This window comes from Pituophis catenifer, unplaced genomic scaffold (genome assembly GCF_029215685.1).
Source record: "Pituophis catenifer annectens isolate HBS135680 unplaced genomic scaffold, rPitCat1.0.hap2 SCAF_4, whole genome shotgun sequence".
Taxonomy (NCBI): Eukaryota; Metazoa; Chordata; class Lepidosauria; order Squamata; family Colubridae; genus Pituophis; species Pituophis catenifer.
Genome location: NW_027256884.1, coordinates 131,453,785 through 131,472,713, shown reverse-complemented (window position 1 = coordinate 131,472,713; position 18,929 = coordinate 131,453,785). Strand labels below are relative to the sequence as shown.

At 52.5% G+C, this 18,929-nt stretch overlaps 1 protein-coding gene across 4 annotated transcripts in view; it reads right to left on the bottom strand.

The window, feature by feature from the left end:
• STIM1 (stromal interaction molecule 1) overlaps positions 1-17,951 on the bottom strand; it is a 55,181-nt gene extending 37,230 nt beyond the window's left edge. For all 4 annotated transcript variants that reach the window (XM_070943087.1, XM_070943090.1, XM_070943089.1 and 1 more), the window contains exon 1: positions 17,751-17,951. In XM_070943087.1, coding sequence (XP_070799188.1) covers positions 17,751-17,862 — 112 coding nt within the window. In that variant the 5' untranslated portion in view covers positions 17,863-17,951. The remainder of the gene's footprint in view (positions 1-17,750) is intronic.
• Between the last annotated feature and the right edge of the window lie 978 nt (positions 17,952-18,929).

Sequence of the window (18,929 nt, the reverse complement as noted above, 5' to 3'; positions counted from 1 at the left end):
TTATCCGATATCTCTATTTATAGCTCAATTTGACATCCAATTATACCATTGATTCCAAGATATATAATAATCTGTGTCCCGCTGTCCTTTCAGTAACATAATCCAACTGATTCCGCACAATTCGTTTCTCATCCAAGAAGCTTCTTCAGTTCTGACTGAATGGTGGAAGATGGAAGGATTTATATTCCTCTTTCTGAAAGTCACTGAGGCTGCTTGGAGGTTTATCCAAGGAGGTTCCACATCCATTTGCACTATTCAGGCGACCCCGAGGGCACAGATAGACCTCCAAGTGGCCTCAACAATTCTCAGAGAGAGTGCTGACGACCATGGACTGCATGGAATATAAATCCTCCACCATTCAATCAGAACTGAAGAAGCTTCTTGGATGAGAAGCGAAATATCTTCAAGGAAAAACAATCCAGTTGCCTTTTGAAAAAGCAGATTTGGGACAGAAGCTCGGAGCCCCCTGTTCTTAACGGTGAGAGCGTTAGAGAGGGTGACTGGAAAACCTGACCTTACAGAGTGACTGAATCGGTGTACACAAGAAAGCGAAAAAGCGCGATGCACTTTTGCAACTTCACGTGGAAGGCGTGGGTGGGGAGTCATAGCAGGGGGAAAAAAGTAATTGAAACAAAAAACCTTTGGTGAGTCAACACCTCCTAGCATGCACAGCCTATGACGGAATTCGAAAGCATGAAGCGCTCAAGCCATTTTGAAGACAACGAAGAGTAGAAATTCACCCATTAAGAGCTGATGGAGCTAGCAGAGATGGCCAAATTAACCGGCTTAATCGGAGAAAAGAATATATCTAGTTTTGTTCCTACCTGGAAACCTGGACAGGAAAAAAAGATGAAGTTGTACCTCTGGGATTTGCTAGTTAGATCAGTTTGAAATGATAGAAATCACGTGACTGTGGGGATGCAGCAGCCATCGTAAATGCGAGGAACGGTCGCAAGTGTGAGGACAGGCAAAAGTCACTTTTTTTTCAGTCCCCTTGTAATGGTCCCTAAATAGACAGTTGTAAGTCGAGGACCCTCAAATTACAGACACCGCGAGGAGGGAAGAAGAGAGCCGCCAAGAATAGGGAGCCTGAAAATTGTGATTTTTTTTCCCCAAAGCTGTCCGCGATGAGGCCGGACATGAGCGCCATTGGAGGACTAACAGACCGGCGTCTCCGCTGCTTCATATTTTGGCAAGCAGGGAAAGGGGGGGGGGGCGGCGCTAAGAGAAACACGGTCCAGCCCCAAACTTTATGGAGCTGCATTCCTGGGATAGCTGCGAAGTGCTTGAACCTTTCCCCAAGGCTGGGCCGACTCCCGGCTCACTCACTCACTCACACCGGCTGACCACTCATTTAAAAAAAAAAGGGGTGGGCTGGGGTCCTTCCTCCTTCGTATTGGGGGTCCCAGCAGCAGGAGAATCAAGCAGGACCCTTCAGGCTTTCTGCCCACCAGCAGCCCAGCCTGGTCAGGAACCGGCCCTGATCCAATGGAGCCATCCAGGTTGTTGGGATTTTGCAAATTTCATGTTCTCTGCTTGCTTTCCCAGTGGCTGGGTTGGACTGAGTATGACTGGACCAAAGTCACCCAGATTGCTTTCACGCCTAAAGTGGGACTAGAACTCTCCGTCTCCTGGTTTGTACCCCACCGCCCTAACCACTAGGCGAACCTGTGACATCCTCCTCGGTGGGCCAGGTTCTGTGGTTCAGCCCCTCCTGGCCTCCAGGTCTCTTCACCCCACAAGTCAAGTTCAAAGCTCATCCCAGGAGCTGCGTCTCCTCAGCAGCGGCACCAACTGGGCGAAATCTGGCCAGAAACTCTGTTTTCTCTTATTTATAGGTCTGTATTTGTTGGGAGGTTTATAGAAGTCTATTAATAGCCCAACACAAAACTATGCGGCCCTCTTGACACAGGCAGAAAGGCGCTGGGGATAAAAATGTGCAGCCTCCTCCAGGCGCTGGGCGTGAGCGGAGTCTCCCCAACGCCCCCCTTCGCCTCGGGAATCACACCAGCCGCCACAACGCCCAACGCCCGGCCTCTGCCACGGACGCACCTCAGGCCAAGTGGCCTCCACGGAGGCAAATGGCCGCAGCCCCTGGTCAAGGAGAAAGGCTGCCACAGGCTGGGCTGGCAGATCCGGGTTTGAGACCAGAAACCAAGAAACCAGTTCTGCACCCAGTGGGTCTTCCAAACCATTGCCCCTCCTTCTGGCCCTGCCTGCACTGCCAGGCACCCGGTCTGCATATAAATAGAGAGCAAGCCCCTCTGCCTTCAGCACTGATGGCGTTCCCTAGTTGGGCCATGAAACGTCTGCAAGCGAACAACCAAGCTCAGAGACCCCCAAGGACCCCCCAGTTCCACCCGGAGCTGCAAATATTCTCTTTTATTGGTCGCCTTCAACCGTTTCTGCTAAATGGCAGGAGTGACAGCCAGGCTGTTGGATGCTTCGCCAGCCATTGATTTGCTTCCGGGGACAATTGCCCCTGCCTGGCCCAGTGCCAGCCTTCTGGTGGCAGAGCAGAGATGCCATTTGTGGGGCCAGGCCCAGCCCCCCGACTGCCCCCAGCTCTGCTATTCTTGTATTGCAGATGGACGCCCTGGGCTCCGTTCTCAGGACCGGCTCCTCTAGGAGAGATAAGGTGGGCGGGGTCAGTTTGGGGCAGCCCTGGGCTGAGACCTCCCCACCTCCTCCTCCACCTTCCCGGCTGGGGGGCTCTGAATATCCCTGCCTGGGCATCCTCCAGAATAGCCCAACTTGCAGATTCCCAGGCAGCCCTGAAGGAACCTGGTGAGAAACGGGAGGCCTCTGACTCTGGCAGCTATAAACATCCCCAAACAGGCTCCCTCCAGATGTGTCCGATTAACTTCTGGCTCCGGAATCACCCGGTTACTATTCCGATATACCAGAAGGAGCGCATCCCATGTCTGTCTGTCTGTCTGTCTGTCTGTATCCATCAGATTTATATGGCCCCCCACTCCCTCTCAGTCAGTCTGGGCATGTTACAAACAATATTCCTAAAATATTCCTATCCATTCTCCGCCCACTTGCCACGGCCTTCTCCCCAGACCCCCAACCTCATCGCCCGTGACCCCTGCCCGTCTCCCAGCCCTGGGCCGAAAGCGGAGGCATGAGGGCAATGACCTAGGTGGCCTCAGGATGGGGGTGACAGGCCTCCTCTAGGCCCACAAGCCCCAGCCTCTGTTTGGACTGTGCCCCGTGCAGGGAGTGGCAGCAGCGGCCAAGGCAGCCTAGAAACACAGCAAAGGAGAACAACAACATCCCGGGGCTTCTTCTGCCCCCACCCGGGCAGGGAACCTCTGGTGAGCCGCATCCCCTGGGGGGGTGGCAGCCAGGAGGGACAGGGTGGGCCCACGGCCGCGAGGAAGGACCAGCGGCTACCTCTTCGCTCTAACCGCAGTGGAGCTGCTGGGGTGCTTGCTTCCTGCAGCTTCCTGCACAATCTCCGCACGTAATTCCAGGAAATTCATCTGCAGCACCAAAACCACAGGAGCTCTTCCTGACGGCTGGTCCAAGACAAACAGGTGGGGAAGAGACGCCCGTTCCAGAGAAAAAGCATCCCAGCGGAGAAATATAGCCGAGAAGAGAACCTGGCTTTTAACTGCTACACCCCCCCCCCCCCAAAAATCCTGGCAGTGTCTCTGCGCACAAAAACTCTCCCGACGTCCTTTCGGCCACCGCGTCAGAGACACAGAGCAAGGATGGGCACAGGAAGGGCAGGATTAAGAAGTCGGCAAGTGGATTTTGAGCTCCTGGGATCCCCGGAGGAAAACTGCCAGAAATTCATCCATCACTGGAGGTTTTCCAGAAGGGACTGGACAACCATTTGTCTGAAGAAGAATTAACCAGTGGAACTGCTTGCCTCCAGAGGTTGTGGCTGCTCCCTCACCGGAGGTTTTTAAGAAGAGACTAGACAGCCACTTGTCTGAAATGGGATAGGGTCTCCTGCTTGGACAGGGGGCTGGACTAGAAGGCCTCCGAGGCCCCTTCCAGCTCTATTCTGATTGACCGAGTCATTGATTGGTTGGTCCAAACGGGGAGGGTGAGAAGGCGGGGTAGCCCTTCACAAGGCATGGCTGATGTGGGCCAGAGGCTTTCTTTAATGTTGGGTGTTGTAACCATGTATTAGAAAGAAAGAATGAGTTTATCTGGTCTCCCAGCAACCAGTAATGCAGACACCGGGATGAGCCCATCCCAGTCGCTCCGCCTGCAACTGTCCTGGCTGAGGGCTGGGGTCTTTTTCCTGGCAAGAGGGTCTCCCCCACCCACCCTTCCATCCGTCACTGCCACAGATGAAGCAGTAAGAAGAGGGGGGGTCAAGAGCAGGGGTCTCCAACCTTGGCAACTTTAAGCCTGGCGGACTTCCACTCCCAGAATTCCCCAGCCTGGATCGTAGCTTCTGTCCTGGGAAAACCCTCTTGGGAACTGGGCCAAAATCCCTTTCGAAGGCAGGAAGGAGGCACCCTAGATAAGGGAGCGTGGCAAGGGGGCAGAGTCCGCCAGAATGTCCTTTACAAGCCTTCATCCCATCAGGGCAGCCGGGGCTGATCCCGCCCCATTTCTGAGCAGGTGGAAACCAAGAAGTCTTTGTTCTGGGCTGACGGGGACAGGAGAAGGCAGGTGAAAGCATATACAAAAAAGTATGAAGGCTATTGCTTAATTTATTGTAAGCCGCCCTGAGTCTCCGGAGAAGGGCGGCATATAAATTAAAGCAAAAAAAAAAAAAGAGCAGGAAACAGGGAGGAAAACCCAGACTTTGCTCCTGGGATCAAGAGGCCATCCCCTTCGGCCGCCTTCTGACCAGCAACAATCCAAGGGGAAGCCAGATTCACTTAACAACCCTGTGACTAATTTAGCAACTGCAGTGATTCATTGAACAACGGTGGCAAGAAAGGTCGGAAAATGGGGCAAAATTCACTTAACAACCCTCTTGCTTGGCAACATAAACTTCGGGCTCGATTGCGGTCATAAGCCAAGGACTGCCTGTAGTGGGGAACTGTCTTAAGATCAGCATCGAAAATGTCCACAGCTCTTGAATTATTCAACCAGAACTATATCGGACCTCGTCATGTTTGCCCAGAAACAGGAAACTGGTCTCTTTGCTGGAGACGGAACCGGAATCCTGCTTTCTCCACAGGCGCATTTTGTGCCATGGCTTAAAGCGCTCGTCTTCTGGGAGGAAGCCATCCAGACATACCGACTGGACTTTGGGAGAGGCTGCAATATTTGGGGGCCTCCGGGGCCTCTTTCTGCGCATGGAGATTGAGGGGATCCCAGCAGCCCCTTTGGCTACGAAGGGAAGATAAACATGTGGCCCCATCAGTCAGTGGATGATGGGAAACCTGGTGGGACTCAGGACTCATGAACAGGTCACTTAACGTGCACCCATTATATATACTGTATATATGGATGATCCCAGGGACAGGGGGTTACCCTGCTCTAAAACTGTTGTATAAAATTTCATCTCTCTATATATATATACAAACACAATATACCCCCCCCCACACACACACACATATAAAATAATTCTCCTTCCTCCTTCCTCCTCTTCCTTCTCTTTCTCAACTAACCTTCTCCTTCTTCCTCCTCTTCCTCTTTTCTGTTCCTTCTCTTCTTCCTCTTCTCCTCCTTCCTTTTTCCTCCTTTTCCTCTTCTTCCTCCTCTTCCTCCTCCTTCCTTCCCTTTTTTTCTCTTCCTTTCTCCTCCTTTTCCTCTTCTCTGCCTCTTCTTCTTCCTGCTTTTTCTTCTCTCCTCCTCCTCCTCTTCCTCCTCCCCTCTTCTTCTATTCCTCCTCCTGTTCCTCTCTTCCTTTCTCTTCTCCTCCTCCTCCTCCTCCCTCCTCCTCCCCTCTTCTTCTGTTGTATTAGATCCAGGAATTGCCGTCTAGGGCCCGGCCGGCCTCCTCCTGGCTTCGCCCTTCAATGCTCTGGCAGCAGCTCCACTCCGGCCTGGGGATTATCGGCCCCACCATCAGTCCCTGCTGAACAGCACTTGGCACAGCCAGAGTGTTGCTGTGGAAGCCGAGGGAACCAGGGAGGCCTCCAGCAGATTCGGAAAGGGAAAAATAATTCTTCCGCATTCAAGCTCTGCCCCCACAGGACTCTAGTTCAGACCATGTCCGTCCCCCCGTCCCCCCACCCCCAGCTATAAGGAGACATCTCTATGGTCCACCTAATACTCGAATCAGAATAACGGAGTTAACAAGAGTTGGAAGGGGCCTTGGAGGTCATCTAGTCTAACCCCCTACTCAAGCAGGAGACCTTATATCATCCTGGTCAAATGGCTGTCTAGTCTCTTCTTAAAAACCTCCAGTGATGGAGCACCCACAGCTTCTGAAGGCAAGCCCTTCCACTGCTTGACTGTTCCCACCGCCAGGAAATTTCTCCCAAGGATGTCCTGTACTTAAAGAGCCGTAGAGTCCTTGGGCTTGAGGTCTTCTGGTCCAAGCCCTCCCGAGGTCAGGGATCCTTAGGCCATCCCGACACAAATGCCCAAGACTGAGCTGAGCGGCCAAGAGTGATCAAAAATCCTCCACCAAGGAACATAAATGATTTCCCAAGGATTTAGACAAATTTGTGCAAGAGAAGGCACCGACCAGGTCTATCAAAAGCTACCAGCTGGGCCAAGGAGGTAACTAGACCCTCGAGCCTCAATGGTGGAGGGTCATAGTCTTCTCCTCATGCTGGGCCTACAAAGACTTCTGTGGCCCCATGCTCCTCAATCTCAGTAACTATAAGAATGGGCTTCAACTCCCAGAATTCCCCAGCCAGAAATGCTAGTTGGGGAACTCTGGGAGTTGAAGTCTACCCATCTAACGTAGCTGAGCTTGAGAAAGCTTGTTTTACCCGTTATTTCTTACAATTTTTCAGATTTCAATATTCAGGTCCTTGACCAATGCCCATGCTAACCATGCTAACCAATCAATCAGAATGCAGCTGGAAGGGACCTCGGAGATCATCTAATCCAACTCCCTGAAAAGCAAGATAATCTATACCATTCTAGACAAGTGACTGTCCCATCTCTTCTTGAAGACCTCCTGTGATGAAGCTTCCACAGTTTCTGGTGGCAAGCAGTTCCACTGGCTAATTGTTCTCACTGTTAGGAACTTTCTCCTTAATTCCAGGTTGCTTCTCTCCTGGATGAGTTTCCACCTGTTGCTTCTCATCGTGCCTTCAGGTGCTTTGGAAAATAAGTTGAGCCCCTCTTCTTTGGGGCAGCTCCTCAAATGTTGGAATATTGCTATTAGGTCACCCTGGTGCTTCTTCTTCATTAAACCAGACATCCTCAATTCCAGCAACTGTTCTTCCTATGTTTTAATCTCCAGGCCTTTAATCATCCTAGTTGCTGGCTCCTAATTTATGGAAACTATAATTAAAAAGAGTGAGGCTGGATGGACTCCTCCTGGCACAAGGCACCCAACTGCATTCCTTCCAATGGGCAGCAGACCCACCAAAGGAGCAGTGGGATCCCTCCAAGCTTCCCCACCGGGAGGGGAGCAGAGATCCAGAGGCCTCTGGCTGGCTGAGCATCCTCCCTCCGGGAAAGGCTTCCTGCCTCAAAGAGCCCATTTCCTTGCCAATGTTATTCGCTGCTCCGTCGGGATGGAAACACAACCGGTTCCTGCCCAAGACTGAAGGGAAAGGGCTGCCCCAGACAAGAGGGCTCATTTCCTGGATTAGCATATATTCTAATATATTCCTAACAATAGTCATCCGTTCTCTTCCGTGGGAATGACAAAGCAGAAAGGTCCAGCAGAGTTTCTAACAGAGAACATTGGGGTACTATTTATTCGTCTATCTTTTTCTTTTCTTTAGCTATCTACTGTATCTATACCTGTTTCTCTTTCTTTCTCCCTCTCATCTCTCCCTAGAGCTCATCTCTGTGTCTGTTTTTCTCTACCTTATTTATTCCTTTGTTTCTCTCTCTCTATCCCCCTTTATGTATCTCTCTCTCATATCTATTTAACCATTTTTTAATTTCTCTCTTTTTTTATTATTATTTAAATTTGTATACCGCCCTTCTCCCGAAGGACTCAGGACTTTCCCTATCTATATCTATGTATCTATCTGTATCTCTCTCATTTTTACCTAGGTATCTATTCAGCTCTTTTTCTTTCTATCTCTCATCCATCCATCCACCCACCTGTGCATATCTGTCTGTCTGTCTATCTAAACACTCTCTCTAATATCTACCTACCCACCCATCATCTCCTATATCCATCTATACCCATCTCTCCCTCCCTCCCTCTTTCTCTCTCTCATCTATCTCTATCTAGTTTTAAAACCGTCTCATATCTCCTTCACGGAGGGACTTTGGGCATCATACAGATAAAATATCAAACCATAAAGCCATAATATAAAATTTAAAAGCCGAGGGTGAATTAAAAGACAGTTTGAAAGTTAATGAAAAGGAACATTAAACATGTTCCCTGCAGGGACCCCAAGAAGCCCGGATGGTCTGGGCAGGGAAACGTCTCCGCATTGACTTTCCAGCACTCCACGAAGCAACAGCAGCTCCAGCCGGCCACGGCCAAGGCCACGGCCACGGCCACTGGCAGTCAGGCAGCCTTTGGTCCCGGAGCCAGGGACTAGCCAAGACGAAGGATCAACCTTTGCCTCTCCTGCCCAAAAGGTAAAAACATTTTCCTGACTTGGACACTGCAGAGAACCTTCCAACTTTGCAGGCTGCCCGAGAGGCCGGGGGGAGTCCGTGCCATCGAGGAAGAGGGCAGAGGAGCCGGGGAAGCCAGCCTGGTCAAGAGCCTCCCTCCGGGGAAGCAAAACTGAAGCCACCCCTCTTTCTTGGGACCCAGGCAGAGAAAATCCCCCACGACCAGCTCAACTGGAGAAGCTTCCTGGACGAGAAGTGAGATGTTTTCAAGGAGAAAACCTGAGAAAGTCTAGTTGCGTTTTGGAAAAAGCACCTTTGGGGCAACCATGACCTGGAGGATGGTTCAACAGCTTCTTCCTTCAGCTCGGCCCAACTCTGTTCTCGATGCGCCTGGGTGCTGGATGCCAGGCTCACACAACCAACCAACAGCCTTGCAGCGAATGGCTCTCCAAACACCCGGCTGGATGCTGTCACTTGAAGAGAGAAGGTTCCAGAAGGGGGGACTTATGGGCCGTGGAGCATTATTAGGAATTAATAATTAGGAAGAAGAAGAAGACGACAACGATTGAGGGAACTAGGGATGTCTAGCCTAGAGAAGGACCGGGGGTCCAATATCTGAGGGGTTGCCACAAAGAGGGGGGAAGGGTCCCCCTCTTCTCCAAAGCACCTGAATAAGGCAGGACAAGAAGCCACGGATGGAAACTAACCCAGGAGAGAAGCAACCTGGAATTAAGGAGAAACTTCCTGACAGTGAGGACAATTAACCAGTGGAACAGAAGTTGCCTCCAGAGGTTGTAAATGCTTCATCCCTGGTGGTTTTTAAGAAGAGATTGGACAACCATCTGTCTGAAATGGGATACAGTCTCCTGCTCCAGCAGGGGGTTGGGCTAGAAGACCTCCAAGGTCCCTTCCAACTGTCTTTTTCTGTGGGCCGGCTTGTCACCAAAAATTGTGGGTGGTCCATCATTGGAGGTTTTCAAGAAGAGGCTGGACATGCATTTGACCTGGATGGTATAGGCCTATCCTGCTCAAGCAGAGGGTTGGACTAGAAGACCTCCAAGGTCCCTTCCAACCTATTGTTCTATGTTCTATGTAACTCTCCCTCCTTCCACATGGCCCAGCAACGGCCTCCCTCTTTGGCTCACCAGGCCATAAGGCCACAGGGTGCCCTTGGTGAGTAGCTCAGCAGACACCCTCCTTCCTGGCAACAGCTCTGGCCGACCGCCATTCCTGCCTCCTTCACCTGCCAGTGAAGAATCACAACTGCATCATCTCTTTCCAGCCGATGACGATCTTTCACAGCGCCTGGCAGTTGCGCAGTTGGAAATGCCTTAATCCAGCCGGCCCCTCTTCCCAGCATTCCCAACCGGCCCTGCCTGGTGCCTCCTGCGGGGACCGACCGGGGTCAGCCCTTCCGTTCTCCCGGGGTGATTTATGAGCAGAGAAAGACGAAGCCCAGCAGGGCTTTTCAGAATCAACCCTCTCCAAGGGGATTAAACCTTCTGCTATCGCCACTAAGATATTCAACCGGTAGAGAGGGTAATGGCCAGCCACTGGAGGAATGCGGAGGCTGACCACGAAGAGGCTAAAGAGGGGCGAAAATGCAGCAGCAGCCTGGAACCAAACCAGCCTCATAATCCGAGAGCGGCCAAGCCAGCAGAGAGAGAGGTGCTAATCGGGGGCAGCTTTCCGCAGCCGGGTCCTTCCCTGATGTCGGATTCCCAGACCACCTGGCCTAAACCATGGTTGGCTCTGAGCCAACGGTCAGCAGGGCTCGGCCTTAGTTGCTTCCAAGAGTAGAGCTGGAAGGGACCTCGGAGGTCTTCTAGTCCAACCCCCTGCTGGAGCAGGAGACCCTCGACCATTTCAGACAAGCGGCTGTCCAGCCTCTTCTTGAAGGCCTCCAGGGATGAAGCAGCAGGCAGGCAGGAGGACCACAAGAGCGTCTCTTCCTTACTTGGTACAAATAGAGGGACAATAGTACAGGTAGTCCTTTAGCGACCATCCCCCTGATCAGAACTCAGGGGCTTGGCAGCTGACTCGTATTTACGACGGTTGCAGTGTCCCTTTGGCGACCTTCTGACGAGCAAAATCAACAGGGAAGCCAGATTCACTTAACAACCGTGTTATCAACTGCACCTAACAACTGTGGCAAGAAAGGTCATAAAATGAGGCAAAATTCACTTAACAGAAATTTTGGGCTCAATTGTGGTTGTAAGTTGAGGGCTTTATACGGAGTGCCGACTGCCAGCAGTTGGGCAGTTCAATCCTGATGGGCTCCAGGTTGACTCAGGTGAATCAAATGAGGAGCCAGATTGTTGGGGGCCACGTCGGCTGACTCCGAGAGGGCTGTAAAAGCTCCGTGAAGCAGCGTCTAAGTCCAAGGGCGGCGGCTGCTGTCGCACAGGCTGCAACACAACATTTTGGAAGAGGGCAATTGCTCAGCCTTCAGGACTCCCAGATTCCCAAAGTGTGGCTCACCGCCTTCTTCTTCACCCAAGACTTATAAAAAATCCCCTCTTGATCATTCAGTGGAAGTTGGTTTCTTCCTAAAAACATTTCCCCTTCTTTCTCACGATTAGCCATGATCATCCCTCTCCCTCCCCTTCCTTTTTCCTCCCTCCGCCCAAGACAGATTGACAGCCGGGACAATTCGGGGATTGTTTTAACAGGCAGTGCTGCTTTTTACACAGAACGTACCGTACCATCTGGGCAGAACCAGAGATGCTATCAGGGACGGAGTTTAGGAACGGACCAACTCACGTCAGGGTCCCTGGGAGGCTTGGAGGGGGGGGGGGGAAGCAGGGGGCCTGCTCTGTGGGGAATCATCTGCCCCACTCCCAAAACCAACCTAGCAGCAGAAATGACCCAGAAACGCCTCCTCCTCCTCCTCCTCTTCCTCTCAACTGCCCTCAGCGGCTGACCAGCAGTGGCAGTTATGGAAGACAACATCCACAAGATATCAAGCAAAAACAGCAGATGGCAAAGAAAAAAAACCATCCTTCTTTAACAAAACACTCCCACCAACACTGACAGGGCAAGCCACTTGTCTGTAAACAGAGAGCAAACCCCCCTCCCTTCTAGCACTGATGCTGTTCCTTAGTTGGGCCATGAAACGTCTGCAAGGAAACCACCCAGCTCAGAGAGTCCCAAGGACCCCACAGTCCTCCTCCTCCTCCTCCTCCCTGCAAGCAATGATGATATTACCTACTTGGGTCATGAAACGTTTGCAAAAAAGCTCAGACAACATAAATTTTCTAAACAAAGAAACAAATACCAGGGACCCACAGTCGTCCTCCTTCCCCCCCCCCTCTCCACTATGCAAGCCCAAGTTCCTTCTAGCACCAATTATTTTCCTTAGAGAGAAGCAAGGGCCCCACAGTACTCCTCCTCCTCCTCCTCCACTCCTCAAACACCACTCTTTTCCAGCACTGATGATGTTACCAGATGGGTCATGAAACGTCTGCAAGCAAAGAACCCAGATCAGAGAGAAGCAAGGCCCCCACAGTTCAGCCCTAAGCTACCAACGTTCTCTTCTCTTGGTGGGCATCTGCCTCACGGGACAAACACGGGGACCCCATGGGAAGAGAAGAGCCATCTCCACCCTGGTGCAATCCTTCCTCAGTGGTCCCTGCTGGCAGAGATGCCTCCCGGGGTCTCCTCCTCCCACCCAGTCCTGGCCCCCACCGCCTTCTCCACCTTGGGGGAAACGGCCAGGAAGCACATCACATTTTCATTCATATCTCTATCTATATATACTTTCTGAAACAGAAGGCTGGGAGTAATAAATACATCATTTTGGTGCTAGAAAACTATCTCCCAGAAGGTCAGGGGAAAAATGATAAAGGAATCTTTTGAAAGGCTGGGAGCCTTATATGGACTTTTGGTTGAAAGAAGGAAAGACGGAGGGGCTGATTTATGGATTTGGGAACTGAAGAGGTTAAGGAAGGAGGAGAAAGTGTCAGATGGCAATTACTGGAGGGAAAGGAAGGCAGAAGCCAAAATTTTAGCCTCTCCTTTTCCCCACTTTTCTTTTTTCTTATTTTCTTTCATATATATACATATATATATATATAAAGAAAATCATTACCCGGGGAGGTCAGAAGGAACAGCGGCACCAACTGTTGTTCGGGCTTGATGGTGTCTTCTTTCTTTGAGGGTTTTCACTTGGTGACCAAGGTAATGCTTTCATCCTTTTATTAGCCACCTTATTCCTAGCTGGAAGCCACCTTGTGAGATATGCAGGATAGTCCTTGGCTTATGACCACAATTGAGTCCAAAATTTCCTAAACAGCCACTTCCTCTTGATTTATGGGAGAGGTTTCCTTCCCCGTTTTATTGCTTTTTCGGTCCCCTTTCTGGCTTCTCTAGGAAAACAGAAGTAACCTGAGCTCCACTGCCTACAAGTAGTAACTTGAGGCCCTTACCTATAAACATGCACGCTTACGTCTCTCCCGCCCTCCTCAGATGCATAAATAGGAGTCCATCCCTTTGTTGGGCGGGGGCCGCTTTTCAGCATTCTTTGGAGAGAGTCCCACCAGCACCTGCTGGCTGATAAACATGCCGGGAATCAACCCTTCCAGCAACGCTGAGGTCACCTACTTGGATAATGAAAACTCTGCGAGACCAACAGCCGAGGGGAACTGCCTACTACCGTATCTCACCAGAAGGACCATCCCTAACCCTAACCCTAACCCTAACCCTAACCCACGATCCTGCGGGGTCCCAGGTGCTCTCTCAGCCTGGTGGGTTTCTTGCAGACCTTTCATTTCCAAGCTGGGCAACATCGTTGTAATGAAACGCCTGCAAGAAAACCACCAAGCTTAGAGATCACCAAAGACCCCATAGTCCTTCCTTCCTTCCTCTCCTCCTCCTCCCCTTCTTTGTCCTCCTCCCCACAAACCTCCCTCCCTTCTAGCAATGATGAGGTTAGCTAATTGGATCCTAAAACATCTGCAAGAAAACAACCAAGCTCTGAGAGCACCAAGGAGTCCTCCTCCTCCTCCTCCTCCTCCTCCACAAACCCCATCCATCCCTAGCGCTGATGGGGCTCCCTAGTTGGCTCATGAAACATCTGCAAAAAACCTACGAAGCTCAAAGAGCACCAAGGACCTCATTATCCTCCGCCTCCACCTGTGCAGCCCTGACAAATGCTACCTAGTCAGGTAATGAAACGAGGTCCTCCTCAGAGACCTCGAGGACCTCAGAGTTCAACCCTGAGTAGCCAATATCCCCTTCGTGCCATCAGCAGGGCCGCCTTTCCAGAGCATCCAGCCAGGCTGGGCCCTGCCCTGTGCTGCTCCTTCCTCTCCAGCCACGCCCAGAAGGGGCGTCTGCCTCCGTCTGTGGAGCCAGAAGCAGCCCCGGCAAAGCCCCCTGGCCACTGTCCTGCCAGGCCCCACGGGACGGTCCCTCTGAGGGGAGGGGCTCAGGGCTCTTTTTCGCCACCTTGACCGGTCCTTAAGTCCTCACAAGGGCTGGACAAGGATGAACAAGCCGAAACTCAATCCCAACAAGACACGGGAGCAGTTGGCGAAGAGGAAATGGGCCGGATTAAGTTCCTTCTGAAGGAGCAGATGGGCGTCTGGAAGTCACCTTGACCCAGAGACGTCTCTGGTGGTCCAAGCAGGAGGAGGTTGGCGTAATTCATTTGGGGGGGGGGGGTGATTGTGATCCTGACCTGGCCGGCCTTGGGAACAGATACAGGCAGTCCTGGACTTACAACCGTCCCTTTAGTGACCCTTACAACGGCACTGAAAAAAAGCAAGCCATGGCTATCTTTCACACTTATGACCGTTGCAGCATTCCCATGATTTACATTTGGATGCTTGACAACTGACTCACACTTATGACGGTCGCAGTGCCCCAGGGTCACGTGATCCCCTTTTGTGACCTTCTGACAAGCAAAGTCAATGCGGAAGCCAGATTCACTTAACGACCATGTGACAAACTTAGCAACTGCGGTGATTCACTTAAGAAATGTGGCTAGAAAAGTCGTAAAATGGGGCAAAACTGACTTAAGAGGTGTCTCACGTAGCAACATAAATTTTGGGCTCCATTGTGGTCGTAAACCAAGGAGTACCTGTACATAAATTACTGAATGTCTCTGGAGGTTCTCCGTCCTCCAGGTCACAGTTGTCCCCAAAAGTGTTTTTTTCAAGAGGCAACTGGAATTTCTGGTTTTTCTTTGCAGGCATTTCGCTTCTCATCCAGGAAGCTTCTTCGGCTCTGCAAAGAATATCAACCCCTCCCTTCCCCACCCTCCAGTCAGAGCTGAAGAAGCTTCTTGGATGAGAAGCGAAACGCCTTCAAAGAAAAATCAGGAAGCCCAGTTGCCTCTTGAAAAGGCACCTTTGGGACAGAAATTACTGAACTCTACTCCGTGCTGAGCTACTGACCCTGGCGACCAAAGGGTCTTCAACTTTTCCAAGCTCCCCAATAAACGACGTTTGGCACCCGGTGCCGATCTTCCACACTGGAGTTACTACTCATGAAATAAAAGGCTGACTTAATCTCCCCCAAAGCCTGCCAAGAGAGCTCCGCAGGAAGTGGCCTAATTCGGATCCGAGATGGCCGGGGGTGGGTGGGTGGGTGGGTGGACGGGGGCTCCTCTGAATTTGGAGAGCAGAGCCCCACCGAGACGCGGCTGTAACGTTCTCCTGCTGTGCAGTGAAACACGATCTGCACTTTTCTTGAAAGAGAATCCGTTCTAGATTAGATAGAATAAAATTTGCCCTGAAGCTGTTCGGAGGATTTGGGACGTCAGCAGACTGTGACTCGCCCGTCCTTGGGGAGGAGGCTGTTCTCTCCAGCATAAAAGGTTGCTGGGGGGGGGCGGGGAGGGGGGGTCTTCCGAGCTCAGCTGTTACTTGATTAACAGGGGATCCAGGCAGGAGGTACAACATGACCCCTAAAAGGCAGAAACTGGCTAAGCACTGCAAGGGCTCCTGGGGGTCTTTCCATCTGTGGTAAATTTTAATGTTTTAACTTTAACGCCCAAGGCCTTCAAGGCTTTTAACCTTTTAATTCTTCCATATTATCATTTATGCCACTTGACACAACAGCTCATTTAGTGACCTTTCGAAGCTGCAACGTACTGAAAATTGTGACTTATGACTGTTTTTCATACTTACGACCGTTGCAGCATCCCTGTTGTCACGTGATCAAAATTCAGACACCCGGCAAGTGGTTCATATTTATGACGGTCACAGAGTCCCAGCGTCAACTGATCCCTTTTGCGGCCTTCTGACAGGCAAAGTCAATGGGGAAGCCAGATTCACTTAACAACCATGTTACTAACTTAACGCATTGTAAGCCGCCCTGAGTCTCCGGAGAAGGGCGGCATATAAATCGAACCAATCAATCAATCAATCAATCAATCAATCAATCAATAAATCAATAAATAAATAAATAAATAAATAAATAAATAAATAAATAAATTCCAGCGAACTCTGGGGCACTACCAAATTGTGGCTAACAACACATACAACTTCACAGTGATAAATGAGCCTGCCCAGCTTCAGATCAGCAGGAGAAGCCACGCGCTTAAGTCCCGAAGCCCGCCTGGTGGGAACCCACGGACGAGCCACCTCCGTGGCACTCCCTGCCAAGAGGGGTTAGGCTTGGCCCGCTTCCTCTCCATTATCCTTCCTTGGCAGAGAAAGGTGTTTGGATTCCTGCTCTGCCTTGGCAAGGGCAGCTCCGTCTTATGCCATGTTCCTCTAACCGTGCTCTGAAGACGGTCTGAGCTTTGGAGTCCCACCGCTTGCCGGAAAGCAGGCAGGTCAATTCAATTAGGGAATCCCAGCTGGATGGTCTCTGCGTGGCCGCAGTGAAGACACAGCCCCACCAGGGGGCTTAAAACGGGGGTCTCCAAAGGCTGGGGGACTTTGGCTGGCTGAGGAATTCTGGGAGCTGAAGTCCCCAAGTTTGAAAGCTGCCACGTTTGGAGACCTCTTGCTGAAGTAACCTCTGTTTCCCAGCCTGGATCCAGCCGGGCTTTCCTGCTTCTGCCCCCACGTGAACCTGATGACCAGGGGGCCTCTGCGTCCTTTGCCCACCACCACTACCCACACCAGGGGCTCAGTTCAAGGGCGGGCAGGCAGGCAGGCCAGAAGACAGGCCATCTCTCCCTCCTGCAGAGCCTGCCTCCCGGGGCTTGGGGTCAGGACTCCTGCACGGGCTGCCAGGCTCCAAGGCAGCCACTGAGCAACCCTTGGGTGCTGCAGGGCCGGGCCTGGCCAGCCAACTCCGCCCAAAGGCGGCCGGCACCTGCTCCTCCAAATGCCCAGAGCCTCCCTCCCTCCCTCTCTGTTTCTTTCTTTTTTTCTTTCTTTCTTTCTTTTTTTCTCTCTCTCTTTCTTTCTCTCTCTCTTTCTTTCTCTCTCTCTTTCTCTCTTTCTTTCCCGGAGGCTTCCGGGCCCAAGACCTTTCCACAGGGGCAACTTCTCCTCTTGCCTAGCAGGAGCTCCGCCCGGCAGCCCCGAGGGAAGCTTCCCCGCAGGGAGCGAAAAGGGCTCCAGGATAGAAACGACCCCCCAGAAAAGCGGCCTTGGTCGCGGAAGGCGAGAGGCGCGCAGGCGAGCGAGCGGACGGCGGCACCGGACTTTCCCGCGGCCATTGCGAGCGCCGACTCGCGCCGGGCGGAGCGCAGGTGGCGGCGGCGGCGGAGGCGGCGGCGGGGGGGGAGCAGGGACCCCCCCGCCTCCTCCCCCCGGGCCCCCCCGGCGATGCACCTGACGCAGCCGCAAGGAAGGAAGAAAAAGGAAGGAAGGAAGGAAGGAAGGAGGAAGGAAAAGAAAGGAAAGGAAAGGAGGGCAGGCAGGCGGGGCAATTAACGCAAGCGGTGCAAGGCAAGGCAAGGCAGCCCAGCGGCTCTTCCACCACCCCCCGCCCGCTCTCCGGCCGCAGCAGCCGCTTCCTCCCCCTCTTCTCCCCCCCCCGCCACGAGACCCTCCGCCGCCTCCGCCACGGGGGGTCCTGGCCAGCGCAGCCCTTCCGCCTCACCGGTCCCGAGTCAGGGGCTTCTGGGCTTGGGAGTCCCCCATGGAAGGAGGGAGGGGATGATGGGCGCTGGAGTCCAGTCCCGAAGTCCCCTCCCCCTCCCGGCCCCCCCCCCTCACCTTCCAGCGTGGCCTCGTCCAGGGCGGCTCCGGGGGGTCCCTCCGCGGGGCCCGGCGGCGGCAGGACGAGGCCGCAGAGCAGCCCGAGGGCGATGCGGCCCCACAGCGCCATGTCGCCCGGTCACCTCCGCTCCCGCATCAGCAGGCCCGGCCCGGCCTCGGGGCGGCAGGTGGCAGCGCGTCCGGTGCAGCTCCGGCTCAGGCGAGCCCCTCCCGGAAGCGGCGCGCCCTCCGCCGCGCTCCCCCGCCCGCGTGGTCCGTCCCCTCCTCCTCCCCCCGCGGCGCCGAATGGTCTCTCCCGCCCGGCGCTCGCGCACCAAGTCCGGGCAGGCGCCAGGGGCGTGGCCGGGCCCGCCCCTTCGGCTCCGCAGGCCAATCACCACAAGGCTCGGCCGCGGAGAGGGAGCGCCGGGCTGGCAGCGGCCCCTAGCGGCGGAAGGAGGCGCGGACGCACGTGGAGACGCCTCTACGGAGCCCACCAGCGTGGGAAGCTCCGGCTCCCGTCCCGCCCCGCCCCGCCGTTCGCGGCTTGGACGCGTGTCGTAAGCTTCGCACGACGCGCACAGCCTGTGGGCACGCAGGTTGGACTAGTTGGGGGATGAATGGACGGGTGGGGAACACAGACGCCGTTCTCCCCTCCCCGCCCGGCCTTCTTTCCTAAATAAACCTAGTTTCCCACTATTAAAAGTCCGTAGAGCGCGGGTGTCCAACTTTAAGACTTATAGATTTCTGCATATAAAGAAAATTTGTATAAGATGTCTTACATGTACCCCCGACCAGAATAGCCAGAATGCTCAAGAATAAATCTGAAAAATGTTGGAAATCTCATCAGATACCAGGTTCATATTACCATATGTGGTGGACATGTGCAGAAGCCAAAAGATACTGGACTAAAATCCACACATGGTTGGAAAAAAACACACAGATTTTAAATCAGAGATTTTTTTTATTGGGGATTGTACCTGAAATATATAATAGAGAATTGAGATACCTGATTTTGAATGTATTAACAGAAGCTAGAATTCTGTTTGCTAAAAATTGGAAAAATGAAAAAAATATACCAACGCAGGATGAAGATATTAAGAAAATAATGGAATGTGGTGAAATGAGCAAATTGACATTTGAAATTAGAGAACAAGATAAACAATATTATAAGATATGGGACTTATTTTATCAATG